Genomic DNA, 14,851 nt, shown 5'->3' on the forward strand with positions numbered 1-14,851 from the left:
AAAACAAAAACGCAATAATGTTGCGCTTATATATATACACACATGAAATCTATGGATGGAATCATCACTTTATTCCTTTAATTAGAATAAATAATTGTATTTCCTACAGCAGAACTAAACCATTTACTGTTCTTTCTCCTTTTACTTGGATTTTCTTTGGGATGCCATGTCTTTGAGTTTAGAGTCTAGTTTGCGTTGCAAGTATGCTTTTTTGTTTGGATCCATGGACTTGTCTTTTTGCCCGCTTCCAGCGTACAGCACTCCCTCTTTGCTTATTCTCATGCGAGCCTGCGCCTTTGCTTTGTCTCCACATCCATGGACCTACAAAGCAATATACTGATTTAGCAGCATCACAACATTAGTAATAATGAAGATGAATGCAATGCAATGAATATGTGAAAACTAGTTGAAACCAGTAATCATGCTCTGAAAAATATGGGATCTACTCTGCAGTAGATTGTATTTATTATTAGTAATGTTAGCACTTTGGATGAAGTATATTATTACTGTGAAAGTTATTAAAGCATGTGCTACCTCAGGTATGTGGTGACTCAGGCAGTACTGTCTGTTACAGTAGACACACAGCTGTCCCAGTGTGAGCACACTGGCTTTACACTTTGTAAAACCACACACACTTTCTGCTTTCACCACAGCATCAATGAGTGCCTCGAAATCATCATCAGCTTTAGCAGCTGCCGCAATGTCCACAGCCCCTGCTTTCATTTTCCCCTTTCCTAGGAAAGAGATTCATAATGACATGAAACTGATGCTGAATATACAAATTCCAGCACTCCTATATAATTGTGTGTGTGTATATATATATATATATATATATATATATATATATATATATATATATATATATATATATATATATATATATATATATATATAGCCTTACAAAAGTCTTTACCGTTGCCACACTTTCAGACTGTAACAGTACACAAAGTGTCTATAGACCTGGGGTTATATATCATTATTCTACACAAAATATCCCATAATACTGATATGGGATGTGAAACCAATTGCCATCTGACGTCCCATATTTAGGTGAATGATCTCTACTATAAAATAATGTCTGACATGGTTTCAACATAAATTTAAATGTTCCGTCTCAATACGTTCCGTAATAATGCTAAAAAGTCACACTACACAAACAACATTAGGAAATCAATGGGCTGCATACACAAGTCTGGGCTTGAAAAATCTCAAAGCATCAAGTTTGAACTATTCTGATTCTGTTTTAGTCATTTAAAAATAGTGCTCCATTAATTTCATTATAAAAAAAGTGCACAACAAATAATATTGCTGTGTGTTTATTATGTGTATAATATTTAGATGGGTTCATCTAGAGTCACTGCAATATTATACACATAGCAAACACACAGCAATATTATTTGTAAAGCATGTGCTACCTCAGGTATGTGGTGACTCAGCATGGGTATGATGATGCTGATCATCAGCAGAGTCTAAGAAATTAGTCAGGGTTGAAGGTAGGATGGATGAAGCCAATCCCAGATCAATCCCATAAAAATGTTTTAGTTTTCAAGTTACTTGAACTAAGGTAGAGGTTCGTCTTCTAACATGACAATGAGCTTAAACACACTGCTACAGAAAAAAGGGCAAATCAAAGCGCAGGTCTCCATCTGATTAAGATTCTGCTTCATCCCAAAGGTGTTCAATAGGGGTGAGGTCAGAGCTCTATAAAAGACCTCTCAAGATCTTCATAGAACATGTTTGGGTTTCCTAATCGAAGTAAGAGGGGTTTTTTTGTTTAATGCTACAGCATCCAAAGACATCCTATACAATTGTGTGCCTCTAACAGTTTGGAGAGGAACCAAAAACATGTGGTACCAAAACTTTTGTCCATATGGTGTACTGTGTAAAATCAAATGGTAGTTTATGGTATTAAGTTCATAACACTACAAAATGTGGAAAGTACATATGCCCTGTACCTTTTGTTATACCTTTGTTCTTTTTCATGATTGGGCCTTTGCTGTCTTTATGCTCAGTCTCCATTCTTTTGCTCTGAATTTTCGCCTCTCGTTTTTCTTGCTCCCGGCGCATACGCTCCAAATGCAAGCTTTTCAAATCTAGAGCAGGTTTTAGTGGTTGTGCGTTAGATTCATTTTCTTCTTGTTCCTCTGGAGTCTGTATTTCTGGCCTTGTGGACACCGATTCCTCTTCCACCCTCTCCTCTGGCTCTGCTACTCTTTTGGAAACAGTGATATGGCGCTGTTTTCCTGTTCCCTTGCTAACATGCTTTAGTTCCAGCTCTTCACAGAGTTGGTGAACCAGTAAACGTTCATGTGAATTCAGTGAAGAAGGAAATTGAAGCTCTGCCTCATTTTGGTTGTCCAAAAAGGTAAGCAACTGCTGCCTCATCTCTTCTTTCTTAATTTGAGTCTCAACTTGATCATCCGCTTTTGGTTTTGGGAGCAAATGGGCATCTTCCTTTGATTGACCATTTCCTTTGTTTCTGCTCTCAGAGACTTTTTTGTGCTTGGTCTCACCTCTCTTGCCTTGCTGATTTCTTGCCTTTGTTTTGGCAGAAGATGCTTTAATGTTATTCTGTTCGTCTTTAATGTCATGGGGGTAGTTTTCAGGCACAAGGTCCTCTAGGTATTCAAAGGCGGTCTGAACTTCCCCGTGCTCGGACATGTATTCAACCAAGCTTTTGAGAAAGGCATGATTTCGGACAGTCTGGGAATCGCATACCACTACAAGCTGGCGTCTGGCGCGCGTCACTGCCACATTGATCCTCCTGTCCTCCGCAAGAAATCCAACTTCTCCTGTGGAATCAAAGTAGAACAGCCAAAATTAGGTAATGATCGTTTAGACGCTATGGTTGCTGTTTACTAGTTGTAAATATGCTGCTCACCTTTTCTATTAGATCTAACCAGAGAAAGGAGCACAGCCTCCTTTTCTCTGCCTTGAAAGCCATCAACTGATTTGATCTCCAGGTCAGGGTACTCATTTGAAAGCTTCTGTCTTAGCAAATCTACCTGAAATATAAAAAGTCAAGTTTAGGACAAAACTGTAATGTATTATTTCCTGATGAAACCTATTTTGCAACTTGTTTCAACAAAACTGTGTTTAATTGAAATGCCTGGAAAAACATCGGCTACCTGTAGGTTATATGGTGCGATGACTGCAATGTCTTTGGCCTGCACTCCAGCCTCAGTTAACGTTTTCACATGAAGTGCCACTATGTCAACCTCACCTGTGGTTTAAAAACAACCAAAAAGAAATCTAAAATGACACTGTAAATGTTTAGATCACATGTAAAACATGAGGGTGACACGAGGATGGGTTTGAAATAGTGTGAAGAGTTAATATTGATTGTTACCCTGATTGCCTTTTGACTGCTCATCAGTGTCCTCCATTTCATTTAGACCACAGCCAGCAGTGTCAACTAAAAGCAGTGGCATGCTGGTCTCCTGAACATGAGCTACACCAGCCAGGTCTCTGATTAATAAAATAACACTAGATTAAGCAACTGCAAAGAGACATCCTGTGTAATCTCAGACAATGAAGATACATTTCCCAACTAATATAAAAAAAAAACTAATATTCAATCACATACCTCAACAAATGTTTCTCCACTGAAGGGTGTGCAGTCAGTTTCCCTTTGTACATCTGCTCTGATGCCCACTGCATGATGGCACTGTTCATACGGTACTGAGTGGTAAGCATTCGAACTAAAGAGTCTCCGTATTTCTGAATCAGCCGCTCCATTAAACTCACAGACAGACCTTTAGCAGCTGCACTGTTTAACAGTGAGGAGGAAAAAATGTTACTTGTTAAAAAATAAAAATAAAATAGTTTCACCAAAAAGAAATAATAGGACAAAAGAAAAAAAAAAATCTTTTTGATACTCTTCTGTAAATTGCATGGCCTACATTTACATATTATACCTCATAGGCTCCTATAATTTAGTGTATCTCACTTGCCTGTGCATTCAAATGATCATATATTTGATTTAGAGTGACTTTATATACTATACTATATTTGCAAAAGGAATTTCATAATAAAATATGAAAACATGGGTATAGTTTCTTTGCATACTTCTGAGACTTAATTGTGGGTGGCAGCTGCTTATAGTCTCCAGCCAGGATGCACTTGCGTGCCTTCAGCAGTGCAATCCAACAGCTGCTCTCCAGAGCCTGAGCACATTCATCTATCACCACCAGGTCGAAGTGCTCGCTTGGCAAATACTTCAGTGGACCATCATCACTAGCTCCTGTATGCAAAAAATATTACTTCAGAGCCTAAAAGGAAAAAGTAGGACCATATTCTTTATAATTAGCCGTGTCTGGATTAGAGGTTTAGACAGTAGTACAGTACTACCCACCAGTGTTAGTTGCCAAAATAACACTGGCCCTTTTCAGGATTTGGGTGATGGCCATTGCTTCCCTGGACCTTAGTTCCTTCCGGAGCTCCCCTATTTCTCGCCTTAAGCTGCTTTTCTGTCCTTTGTCACGCACTTTCTTTATCTGACTCTATGACCGGATAAACAGGTTTTAAATACATTCATAAACATTCACAATATCTGAATGTAGTCACATTGATGCATTTGGTACTAGAATCGTCTATCTGAAGGTTTGTTTTTACATGTTAAAACGATGTTGAAAGGTATGCTTACAAAGGCTTTATCCATGTCTTTTCGGACATCTGCAATGATGTTCTTGTTGTCGCTTTGTGCAAGCACGGCATCCAGTGAATGTTTTTGGATCGACTCTAGCAGGCGTGCTGGATGTCCCAACCGCAGGACCTTAGCCTTGCACTTAGCCAGGCGCTCCACCAAATTATCCACCGCCACGTTGGATGGAGCAGAGCACAAAACCTGCAGGGATTTCCATCGCTGGTTATTTAAAGAGTAATTTAACCACTGATTTTCGTTAGTTCTACCGTCAATGCAGAGTTGAAAAATGCTCTTTAGCAAATCTGTGCATGGTATGAGGTAAAAGAGTTAGTGAGAAAGTGAGATTTTCAACATTAAACAACTGGCTAACCTGTATTATTATTATTATTATTATTATTATTATTATTATTATTAATAATAATAATAATAATAATAATAATAATAATACACAGTGACAGCTGGCATGTCACTGAGTAATTTTGTGAGAGAGAATGTTTTGTGAAGAATTGAATTTTAAATAATGGGCTTTTTTCTTTCTTTCAATAACTAAGTTGCTAAATTGTTCAACAAAATGAACATAACATTTTATTGGAAGTCTTTGGAACATATAATTGGAACTTTTAGTAGGTTGTACCTTTTGGCCTTGTTTTACAGCCTGTAGTATAACTTCAACCATGGTCGTGGTTTTCCCCGTCCCCGGTGGTCCGTGTATGATAGCAACATCTTTCTGAGAGAGTGCAAATGATACAGCCTCCTTCTGAGAAGTGTCTAATTCAGTATTGATCCACTCTAAAGCATCTGAGCAAAAGTCAAATAAAGAAATGTAGTTTTTATATCATTTACATAGCCTAAGGACATTTTCCCTCTAAACTCTTCTCAGGTCTTCATGTACACTTACACTCCTGGGCTAATGTTCCAGGCTCGGAGTAACCAAAAAGGACACTAATCAGATGGGCAGCAGGACCATTTCTGTACCCGTTCAAACAGTTTAAAGCACTGCAAACAAACAGAATTCAAATCAGAATGAAACAATCAGTGGCTGACAGAAAACCCTGATGAAACCAGGAAAAAACTTACTGAGTCAATCTTTTATAAGTTACATCATTTGCAAGCTTCATAATATTGTATAGTCCATCACTTTCCAGGTTAAGGCTGTCCTGCTTTTCATCAAATGCAACTGTTATTGATGCCTGTGTCACACGGGTCACCACCCCTGAGCAAAGCTGATTGGGCTGGCTGCATGCTTCTGATTCATAAAGACCTACAATGTCACCTGGAACAAACACAAAAAAATCAGTTATGCTAGCCATAAAACATTATTAGCTACTGTACCATTCAGCATTCAGTTGGATTACAGGATTAAATGCAATAAATTAGAAACATTTTTGACTTGAACTAATGAGTATTAGTCTGGGGACTAACTAGAAATGCTGAATTAGCATTAAGTCATATCTATATTTTCACAGTTATTCCACTGACATTATCATCACAATTTTGTGCTATGTTGAGTGATATATAATATATAATTATATATATAATGTGCCTCCAAACATGTCTCAACACCAGCTTTGATATTTGGCATAACGTTTTTAAGCTTGCCGATACATAGACTGATGTTTGGGTTCCAAAAGTATGTCAGTATCAGGCATCTACTGATATCTAGTGCTCATTTTGCACTTCAGGGTAAACACTTTGCTACTTGTCCTGCCTTTAACTAGCGATCTGGTTTAATTTTAACCTACCAGCCCCCTTGCCGTTTAGCAGTTGAGCGTTGAGCTGATTTACTGCAATGGAGAACTATAGAAGCAGTGTTGGGACCAAATCAATATTTTTAGGTGAGTAGTGAGTTAAGTGTTGAATTCAAGTCCAGCATCAAGTTACAAGTCCTTAACCTTAGAGTTTTAAACAAATCATGTTTTAAATTTAAATCCAGAGTAATCATTGGATAGTACATTTACACAGCTCATGTCGCCTTTCTAAAATTACTCTTCCTTTCTTTCTAGATACATTTACAAACTTAATGGAAATATATGGGCATTCAAACGGCACATCCATATGAAAACAAAATAATTATTTCAGTTCCATTTTAAATAAAATGAAGTGTAGATTGTTTTCAGTAAATGTACACATCTATCTCAGGTCAATTCAGGGTTTTTTTTGCCTTGGGATGTACAATGCCCTACCTGGTCCGAAACCATGACTGGGTAGAACTGAAGGCCCAACACTTTTCCGTGGCTCAAACGAAACCAGAAGTCTGCCATGCATTCCTGTCCTCTGGCTCCCAATTTGAAGTTTCAGCAAGCATACTCCTTTCTGTTGTAGATTTTTTAGTGACAGATTCTCTTGCCAAGCCCTGATATCAAACCATTACGGACACATCAACAAAACCATTACAGACCAATAGGAAAAATCCTTATCACATAAAGGAATGGTGTATAAAAGAGCACCTATTCCCATACTGACCTTGTTTCTTCTATCTCAGCCCCTCTCTCTTCTTGCAAGAGCTCAAGCGTCCTGGAAACGAAACTTTCAACTTCCATTTCTGTGACCTTGACATACAGACAACACGATGGCATAATCAAATCAAAAACAATGAGCTCCCTGTAGCTGGAAATGACAGCAGCACCTTTTAGCTTGTTAGTTTATTGTAAAGATTAGCCACCCCCAAAGTTAAGTTAGTTATAGTAAATATACAAAACAGACTCGGAAAACAATAAAAAAAAAAAAACCCGAATATATATAGTAAACAGGGCAAAAAATAAAAAATAAATAACAAATACGAATTATTTGTGCAATTATATTATGAGAACAGACACCTACCGATTCCTGCATGCAACACAACAGTCGCGTTAGGAGAAAGAGTCGATTCCAGAAAGATCGAGATCCACAATTAATATCGTTAAATTCCAAATTTGCACTTGTGAGAAAAAAGTTATTTTTCTATGCTCTTTGCCTCAATAAATTTTTATTCTAATAAGTTCACTGGTGTCTATTCGTGTCGTGGAAATATTAGCAGGGAAATAATAATAATAATAATATAATATAATATATAATATATATAATAAATGCGCCAAAATCGCTTGTAATTAGTTTTATCCGCCCTAATAGTGTATTGTATCTTTAATTAACTTTTTTACATGTAGATTTTTAAGAGCACCAACCCGTACGGTATTTTATTTTAAACAACTGATAAAGAATCCTCTCAAATCGAATCTGGCCATTTCTGGAATCGAACCGTCACGTCTGTTTTCAGCTCAACGCATGCCGGGAATTGCCCGTCCCGAATTTCATACCTACCGATACACCTCTGTTGTGTTGAAGATAATATTATTTTAATATATACTCTACAAAAAAACATCGCATCTCTAGCATATAAGTTGATTAACGCTATTAGATGCTACAGAACGGCAACATTTCTTTGTTAATGCTGTTGCTTTAGAGTGTGGAACTGTCATTACAGCAGATGTTTCCCTTTTGTGGAGAGGATTGATTTAGATGGTACACCGGTCATCATGCGCCCTGAAAAATGTCAAACCCGGTGTAGATGTAACGCTGCTATTCAAACACGGTGTGGGGTTTTATCTTAGTATTCATTGTAACTCAAATGCTCTTGTAGTTAAGTCGGTGCTCACACAGTGACAATGGCCCGAGTTGTGAAAGTCTTTCGGACTGTACGAAATCACTGGAAAAAATCGACTTTTGCTGTATGTGTCCTGTCATACGGTGGACACTGGCTGTACGGGAAGCACTGGTTAGTAGCTCATTCATCTTGCTTGCACGTCTTTTTCTAATCATGCACAAAAATGTCCACTTCCACGCGCTTTCGGTATAATCTATATAAAATATATAGCATAAACCTTATAATATTGTGTTTATTGATTATTTATTAGGATGTTAAACTGATTTTCGATCAGACATCTGCAAAACATCTGCTGTCATAAAAAAAAAAAAAAAGAATGTATATTTTTTGCATAGTCAAAGCTGCTTAAAAATCTGTCATATTTTTCCCCCACAGTGACCGTGTACTGCGCAGAGAGGCATGCCAAGAGGCTAGGGTAGGAAAACTAAGAATCTCACATTCAGTCTGGGTGATTGGGCATCAACGTTATACTCACATAATGCATATGCAGTATGTTTATTCATTCGTCCTCAGTAACAACATTAACCAGGTCGGGGTTGATGTGGATGAATTGAACACAAGTGAGATGAGAACGCACCCTGGTTTGGATGCCACTTCATTGCAGGGCTCCATGCACATGCTTGCACATGTCTGCATGCAATTTGTAGTCACCAGTTCATCTACCCAAGTAAACGCAGAATGTATGAAACGCTACCCAGAAGCTGGAACCCTGGATCTATTAGGCATTAACTGTATTGCTTATTTTTTGTTTCACTACCAAGTTATAGAACAGTTGAAAAAGTAAAATAATAGTGCAAAAGAAAAGTAGCTCATTGACTACAGTAACACATACCACAGTAAAGAGGTAGAATTAAAAGATGTTTAAATATATAGTTGCATAATGACTGGGTTTCATTGGTTTCCTCTCAGCTCCAAAAAGCTGCTAGTATGTGGATTTGTTTGTTTAAAACACCCCATAGGATTGAATAGAAATCTTGTTTCTGTTGATGAAATGATTTTTGATTAATTGTCAGTTTGTACACATTATATAACCCAATCCTAACTATAGTTTAGTAATAGCAATGATGCAGATCTGGTTTATATAAACAGGAATTTGGCCAGAAATTAATTGGACCCCAGGAGTCACTGCAAAAAGCCACAGTGATCCTGAATCCTGCATCATGCAAAGGGTGAGAATTTGCCATCATTAAAATTCACCACACTTTGGAACATGGATCTTATATTATAAGTCAAACTGCACTAGTCACGCTGATTGTACTCATTAAAGTTTAATGCACATCTATCCACAGCAAGGCCAACAGTCTGTTTGAAAAGAATGCAGCCCCAATTTTACATCTAGCTGGCATTGAAGTTAAAGTTATAAAGGTACGATGCTTATTAGTGTGTTGTTTTATAGTTTTTAAAGTTTTTTTTTTCCAACTCCAAGTAAGTTTACACTATTTATAGACAGATTATGAAGGGCAAGCCAAAAAGCTAATGGATCTGATGGAGCAGACGGACATGTTGATTGTTGCTGGAGGTGATGGGACCCTGCAGGAGGTAAAGCATTTTGGTGTAATTCCCTTGGGAATATTTGAACATTTTGCTTGCAAAAGCTCTTGTAGCAGGTAAATGTTTTCCTGTCTTTTATGTTATTCAGGTGGTAACTGGATTGCTGCGCAGAGCTGATGAGGTATGTATCATAAAAGTGCAGCAGTTTGGGAACGACTAATTATAGGGAGTTGTGGAAAGAAACTATGTGTGCTGCCATCTATTAACATGGGAACATGCAATTCTATCCGAAAGTTCTAAATCATGTGTGTAGAGTGAGTGGGACCACTTTTGAATCGTCATACATGCATATCGTCATTCATTGGACACAGTGAGCCTCATTTATCAAGCTGAATATAAACAAATTTATATTATTTATTTATTTTTATGTTTGTACCCTAGAAGAGCTAGTAAGTTTGTGTTAAAAAAAAAAAAAAAAAAAAAAGGGCTGTTTTTGGTCTCCTTTTTTTGCCTCCTTTTTTATGATTTTTTTATGATTTTTTTTTTTACAGCTGATTATTGTTTACAATCAAACACAACTAAAGTTTTTGCAATGTGAATTTGCTAAGCGTTTATGTTTGTTCCATAAAAACTTAATTACATTAAATCCCATCAAGGGTTCCAAATCTGGGCTTTTTTCTAGTCAGGTACACTCATTAACATGCCATCTCTCCAGTGAAAAAAGTCCTAGAAGTATTCTGATAACAAAAAGAATTACATTAACTCAATTCTTACAAATGGATTGATACTATGGTGAGTGTTTTATGAATGATTCCCTTTTAATAATGTGCTGCATTTTAATTTCAGGCAGCATTCAGCAAAACTCCGATTGGCTTCATTCCTCTGGGCACTCAGAACTCCCTGAGTCCAAGTTTGCATATAGTTACAGATGACAAAGTAAAGTAAGTACTCCTATGAAATTCTTTCATTGCGCTATATTAGTCGCTATGTCATTTCTGTAGTGGTTACGACTCTTTGCTATTTTATCTTCATGGTACAACTTCAGACGCATCACTTCGGCAACGCTGTCTATTCTAAAGGGGGAGACAGTGCCACTGGATGTCCTTCAGATTAAGGTACACTGAAATAGCTTGAACAACCTCTGGGTCATCTGAGCACGCTTGATCATATTGTGGGGTTTATTGCATTATGTTTTCAGAGTGAGAAGGAGCAGCCGGTCTTTGCTCTCTTAGGTTTACGCTGGGGTTCCTTCCGAGATTCTTCGACCTCCATTAGCAAGTGAGTGGTCCTACAAAATGGGGACTCATTGGAATGCATTTGTTGTATTAAACTTAATGTGTATATTTGTTTTTGTACATTTAAATGATTCTTCTCTTTTCTGGCTGATTTTAAGATATTGGTATCTTGGACCTTTAAAAACAAGAGCAGCACATTGGTTTAGTACAATAAGGGTGAGTATTGTGTTTTGTGTACATTAGTTTTATACATTTTAGGATGTTTAATCAGTCAGGTTGTTTTCCCTGTCAGGAGTGGCCACAGATTCATCAGGCTTCTCTCTCATACCTGCCTCCCATCCCTCGACCCCCTGACCTGCCCGAGGTAAAGCCAGTGAGACCCAGTTTGCTCTTTCGCATCTATCTGAGACTTAAAAACTACTGGACTCCTCCGGCTAAAGGTAGAATGAATGTGCATCTGTGAAATTTGGCTTTACTGTAGGTTTTAAAGGCTGAAATCCCAGAGTATATGTGTGTTGTTGTGTTCAGAGCCTCTTGTAGAAGCAGAACCAGAGCGATGGGAGTATAAGCAGATCTCAACAGTGGAGCTCACAATCAGCACACACAACAAGAATCCAGTGAAAAGAGTAAGTCAATAAACAATATATTTTATTTCTTATTTAATGTGAGCAATACATATAGGTGGATATGACGCCTCCTAGTGGCCCTCCTAATGCAATCTTTCTTTTTAAGTAACTTCTCTACAAATCTTTTTTTTCAATAGTGTTGGTCGTTCTGTTCAGTTGGTCCTGATATCTCCCCATTTTTCCTCGAGATAAATGTGTTTAGAAGTTATTAGACAGTGAATAAAAGGACGAATAAATTAACAAGCTGGTTGAGTTTAATCTGTTCTAACAGTTACATTTATTGCTTTTGGCATATGCCCTTTTTAAAAGAGACTTATATTTATCTCATTTATATTTTTAAGCAATTGAGGATTAAGGGCCTTAAACAGGGGCACAACAGTGGCAGCTTGACAGCCATGGGGTATTAACTCATGATCTTACAATAAGTTGTAAAAATATAATAGATTTATTATTTACTGCTTTACTTTAGTGCACATCTGAGATGTTTTGTTTTGTATTGCAGTGACTAAACAATTGGAGCATATAAAAGAGCACTTTTTTTATTATAGATGTGGAGTTTCTGCATGTTTACTGCAGGTTGCATTTATATGTATATATGCAAAGTACATGTGCAGAGATGCTCAGTAACACACACTAGCTATTTATTTTTACATTACTTTAAATAAAATGGTTGATATCAGCCATCTAGCATATGCTAGCTAAGTCAGTCATGACTTTATTTAATTTTTTTTAATTTCAAATCAATTTGACCAAAATCCACTTACATTTACATTTGCAGCAAAATCCACTTCACTGAAAGGACACGAGAATTGAATGTCACACTTGTTTTTGTCACTGGTTGTGGTTTGTTTCCTACTGTTTTTAGGGGAAATTTGAACTTTGAGCTCTGGTATAAATAAAATATAAATAAAATAAAAGCAGGTTGTGGTATAAATAAAAGCACAGGCTGAAAATAGTTGAAATCAGATTGTGCTGTTTATTAAAAAAATCATCTCCACATGATTGTTTTCCTCTTGCAGCGAAGTGATGATTCCCTGTTGCTTTCTCTGGAACCAGAGACACTTTCAGTTGGACAGTTCATCACAGAAGGGTATTTATTCTAATGTAATATTTCAACTTGGGAAAACTAGTGCCATTTTTTCTCAGAGGTATTTATTTAGGTGATGTATTTTGTTGAGTAGTATAATGATTTGTGTAATTGTGTGCAGGACTAAAAAAGCAGAAAACCCACACAACTGTACAGATCAGGCGCTTCAGATAGAGGCAAGCGTATGTCAACTGGGTTTGCCTCAGGTGAGGATATGTTAAAACTATTGGTTATTATTTATTCAACACACAGCAGTTAACACTGTACAAATCCTGACTCTGATTGGTCAGAAGGTTAATTCCTGTTCATTAATCAACAATTAGATGTGGTTCACTGATTTGATTGGATGAGTGGCATTCCAAGAGTGTCTATATTTAATATAACTGCTCTGCGAAGTTTCACATTGTGTATCACTCCACTTTCTATGTTCATTATGTAAAATTTCACTTCTAGAAACAGTCCCACTGAAATGGTTAATACAGTAGTTACATGGCAACATTTACCATGAATATAACTTTTGACTTAAGTTATGACAGTTTGTCGAAAGCAAGTAGGGAAACCAGTTACATCAGATGCATCTTTAATCGGATTGTTCAAATCGAGCTGAAGAGCTTCTAGAGAGTGTGGATTCTTTGGGATCTATTTCTGATCATAGAGTAAAAATAAACCAATTCATTGGCCCTATTGTGTAGAAAATATTTTATGGTATATTATGTTGTAAAGCTGCTTTGAGACAATTTTCATTGTAAAAGCGCTATGCACATAAAAATGAATTGAATTATTTATATCAGTATGGCACTGGTAACCTCCAGCCTCATCCCTTTGCCTGGATCACAACTAGAAAACACTCTCTAATGCTCTAATCTGACCCGTCACACAGTATTTTTGTATTTCGTACCTCAGGCATTAGTTCTGGACAGTAGTTAACATTGTTTAGTGGTTTCTGTAGTAACAGCTCATACACAGAGTTTTGACCCACTGTTTTTAAATTCTTTAATCATTCCCCAGTTGAAAATCAACAGTGTGGCACAGGGCTTTGGGCTAACTCTATTGTGGTGTATTCTGTTGTTGTGCCACAGGAGGGCGCTGGCTTTTTTGACATTGACAATGAAGCATTTGAGGCAATGCCAGTGGAAGTGAAGGTTTTGCCACGGAAACTGAGATTCTTCTGCAGCACTGAACGAAGAGAACAGCTGGCACAGATGAACTGACCAAGATCCTGTGCTGCAACACACAGTGGGGGGCGGTTTTGGACTCGGCTCTCTAATTTATAAGACCTTTATTCATATATCACAAATTTGTCCTCCCTAGGTGCATACAGCATCGGATATTATGACAATGTAATGTCACGATACTCTGTATTTGATGTTTGATTCATTTCTATGGACTTCATGGCTTAATGGAATTACTCATGTATGTAAGAAAATACAGATTATTCCAGACTTAAATCAGTGTTCACCAGTGCACATAGCACGTATGAAATGTCTGACTTGTTGAACGTGAGTCTGATGGAAGGAAGATGACTCAAAACTATAGACTATAACAAACTGTGTTTAAATGTGGACCAAGGAGCATTTAATAGGCATAAATAAGAATTTGTTTTTAAACAAGATTACAATTGATTATGTAACAGACATTACATTAAAAAATATGGCCTGTCTCATTTCTGATTATCATTACTATAATTGCTAATTATACATGTATTATAACGGTCCACATCATGTCAGGAACCAATTTTACCTTACCAAATATAAGTTAAACACTGCAGCACACATACAAAACGATGTAAACAAGTGACCGTATTTTGCTGTTTAGTTATGCATTTTATTTAACTTGTATACAATTATAGAATTACAAGTTTCTTTTTTGTAAAGGTTTGCTAGACTAAACAGAGCTGGATAAAGTACATTTAGTTGTAGGCTGGATGTTTCCAGTGATATTGGTAGATAGTTGGCTGTATTACCCATATTTAACTGGAAGCCTATCAGTGTATTACAATCAACAGTTGTTATAAACTCCAGCTTATGCACAGGTTAGACAGCTGTAAAATCATTTGTAATTTTGAACAACAAAACTGCACTCCCTGCTTTTTCGTTAAAAATAAATAAAAATAAAACTGGCATGCTG

The 14,851-nt window shown here is 37.0% G+C and overlaps 2 protein-coding genes across 3 annotated transcripts; one reads left to right on the plus strand and one right to left on the minus strand.

Annotated features, from left to right (window-relative positions):
- Positions 1 to 56: 56 nt before the first annotated feature.
- On the minus strand, positions 57 to 7,597 carry ighmbp2 (immunoglobulin mu DNA binding protein 2). 2 transcript variants are annotated; one of them, XM_083552042.1, is made up of 16 exons: positions 7,466 to 7,597; positions 7,109 to 7,194; positions 6,829 to 6,998; positions 5,723 to 5,918; positions 5,544 to 5,641; positions 5,280 to 5,443; positions 4,646 to 4,846; positions 4,355 to 4,502; positions 4,069 to 4,243; positions 3,587 to 3,769; positions 3,350 to 3,468; positions 3,129 to 3,223; positions 2,882 to 3,005; positions 1,968 to 2,792; positions 535 to 734; positions 57 to 321 (listed from the first exon to the last, which is right to left on the minus strand). In XM_083552042.1, exons 1-16 carry the CDS (start codon positions 7,475 to 7,477, stop codon positions 142 to 144), a joined length of 2,976 nt encoding a protein of 991 aa, XP_083408168.1. In that variant the 5' UTR covers positions 7,478 to 7,597; the 3' UTR covers positions 57 to 141. The 2 variants fall into 2 exon arrangements, with proteins under 2 accessions (XP_083408168.1, XP_083408167.1); XM_083552041.1 differs by having other exon boundaries at positions 1,956 to 2,792.
- Positions 7,598 to 8,254: 657 nt separating this feature from the next.
- agk (acylglycerol kinase) lies at positions 8,255 to 14,387 on the plus strand. Its single transcript, XM_083552114.1, has 15 exons — positions 8,255 to 8,396; positions 8,661 to 8,700; positions 9,375 to 9,454; positions 9,575 to 9,650; positions 9,732 to 9,824; positions 9,925 to 9,957; positions 10,623 to 10,717; positions 10,822 to 10,891; positions 10,975 to 11,054; positions 11,170 to 11,227; positions 11,304 to 11,451; positions 11,540 to 11,637; positions 12,657 to 12,727; positions 12,846 to 12,930; positions 13,804 to 14,387. Exons 1-15 carry the CDS (start codon positions 8,287 to 8,289, stop codon positions 13,933 to 13,935), a joined length of 1,269 nt encoding a protein of 422 aa, XP_083408240.1. The 5' UTR covers positions 8,255 to 8,286; the 3' UTR covers positions 13,936 to 14,387.
- The last annotated feature ends 464 nt before the right edge of the window (positions 14,388 to 14,851 follow it).

This window comes from Silurus aristotelis, assembly GCF_946808225.1.
Source record: "Silurus aristotelis genome assembly, chromosome: 10".
NCBI lineage: Eukaryota > Metazoa > Chordata > Actinopteri > Siluriformes > Siluridae > Silurus > Silurus aristotelis.

Bases quoted from the DNA above. Each gene is read 5' to 3' on its own strand.
- agk (XM_083552114.1), top strand. From the start codon at position 8,287: ATGGCCCGAGTTGTGAAAGTCTTTCGGACTGTACGAAATCACTGGAAA. The intron at 9,958-10,622 runs GTATGTATCATA...TTTTAATTTCAG, and splicing joins TGCTGCGCAGAGCTGATGAG to GCAGCATTCAGCAAAACTCC. The intron at 12,728-12,845 runs GTATTTATTCTA...AATTGTGTGCAG, and splicing joins GGACAGTTCATCACAGAAGG to GACTAAAAAAGCAGAAAACC.
- ighmbp2 (XM_083552041.1), bottom strand. The intron at 3,770-4,068 runs GTATGCAAAGAA...ACTGTTAAACAG, and splicing joins CCCACAATTAAGTCTCAGAA to TGCAGCTGCTAAAGGTCTGT. The intron at 3,224-3,349 runs GTAACAATCAAT...TTTAAACCACAG, and splicing joins GCAGTCAAAAGGCAATCAGG to GTGAGGTTGACATAGTGGCA.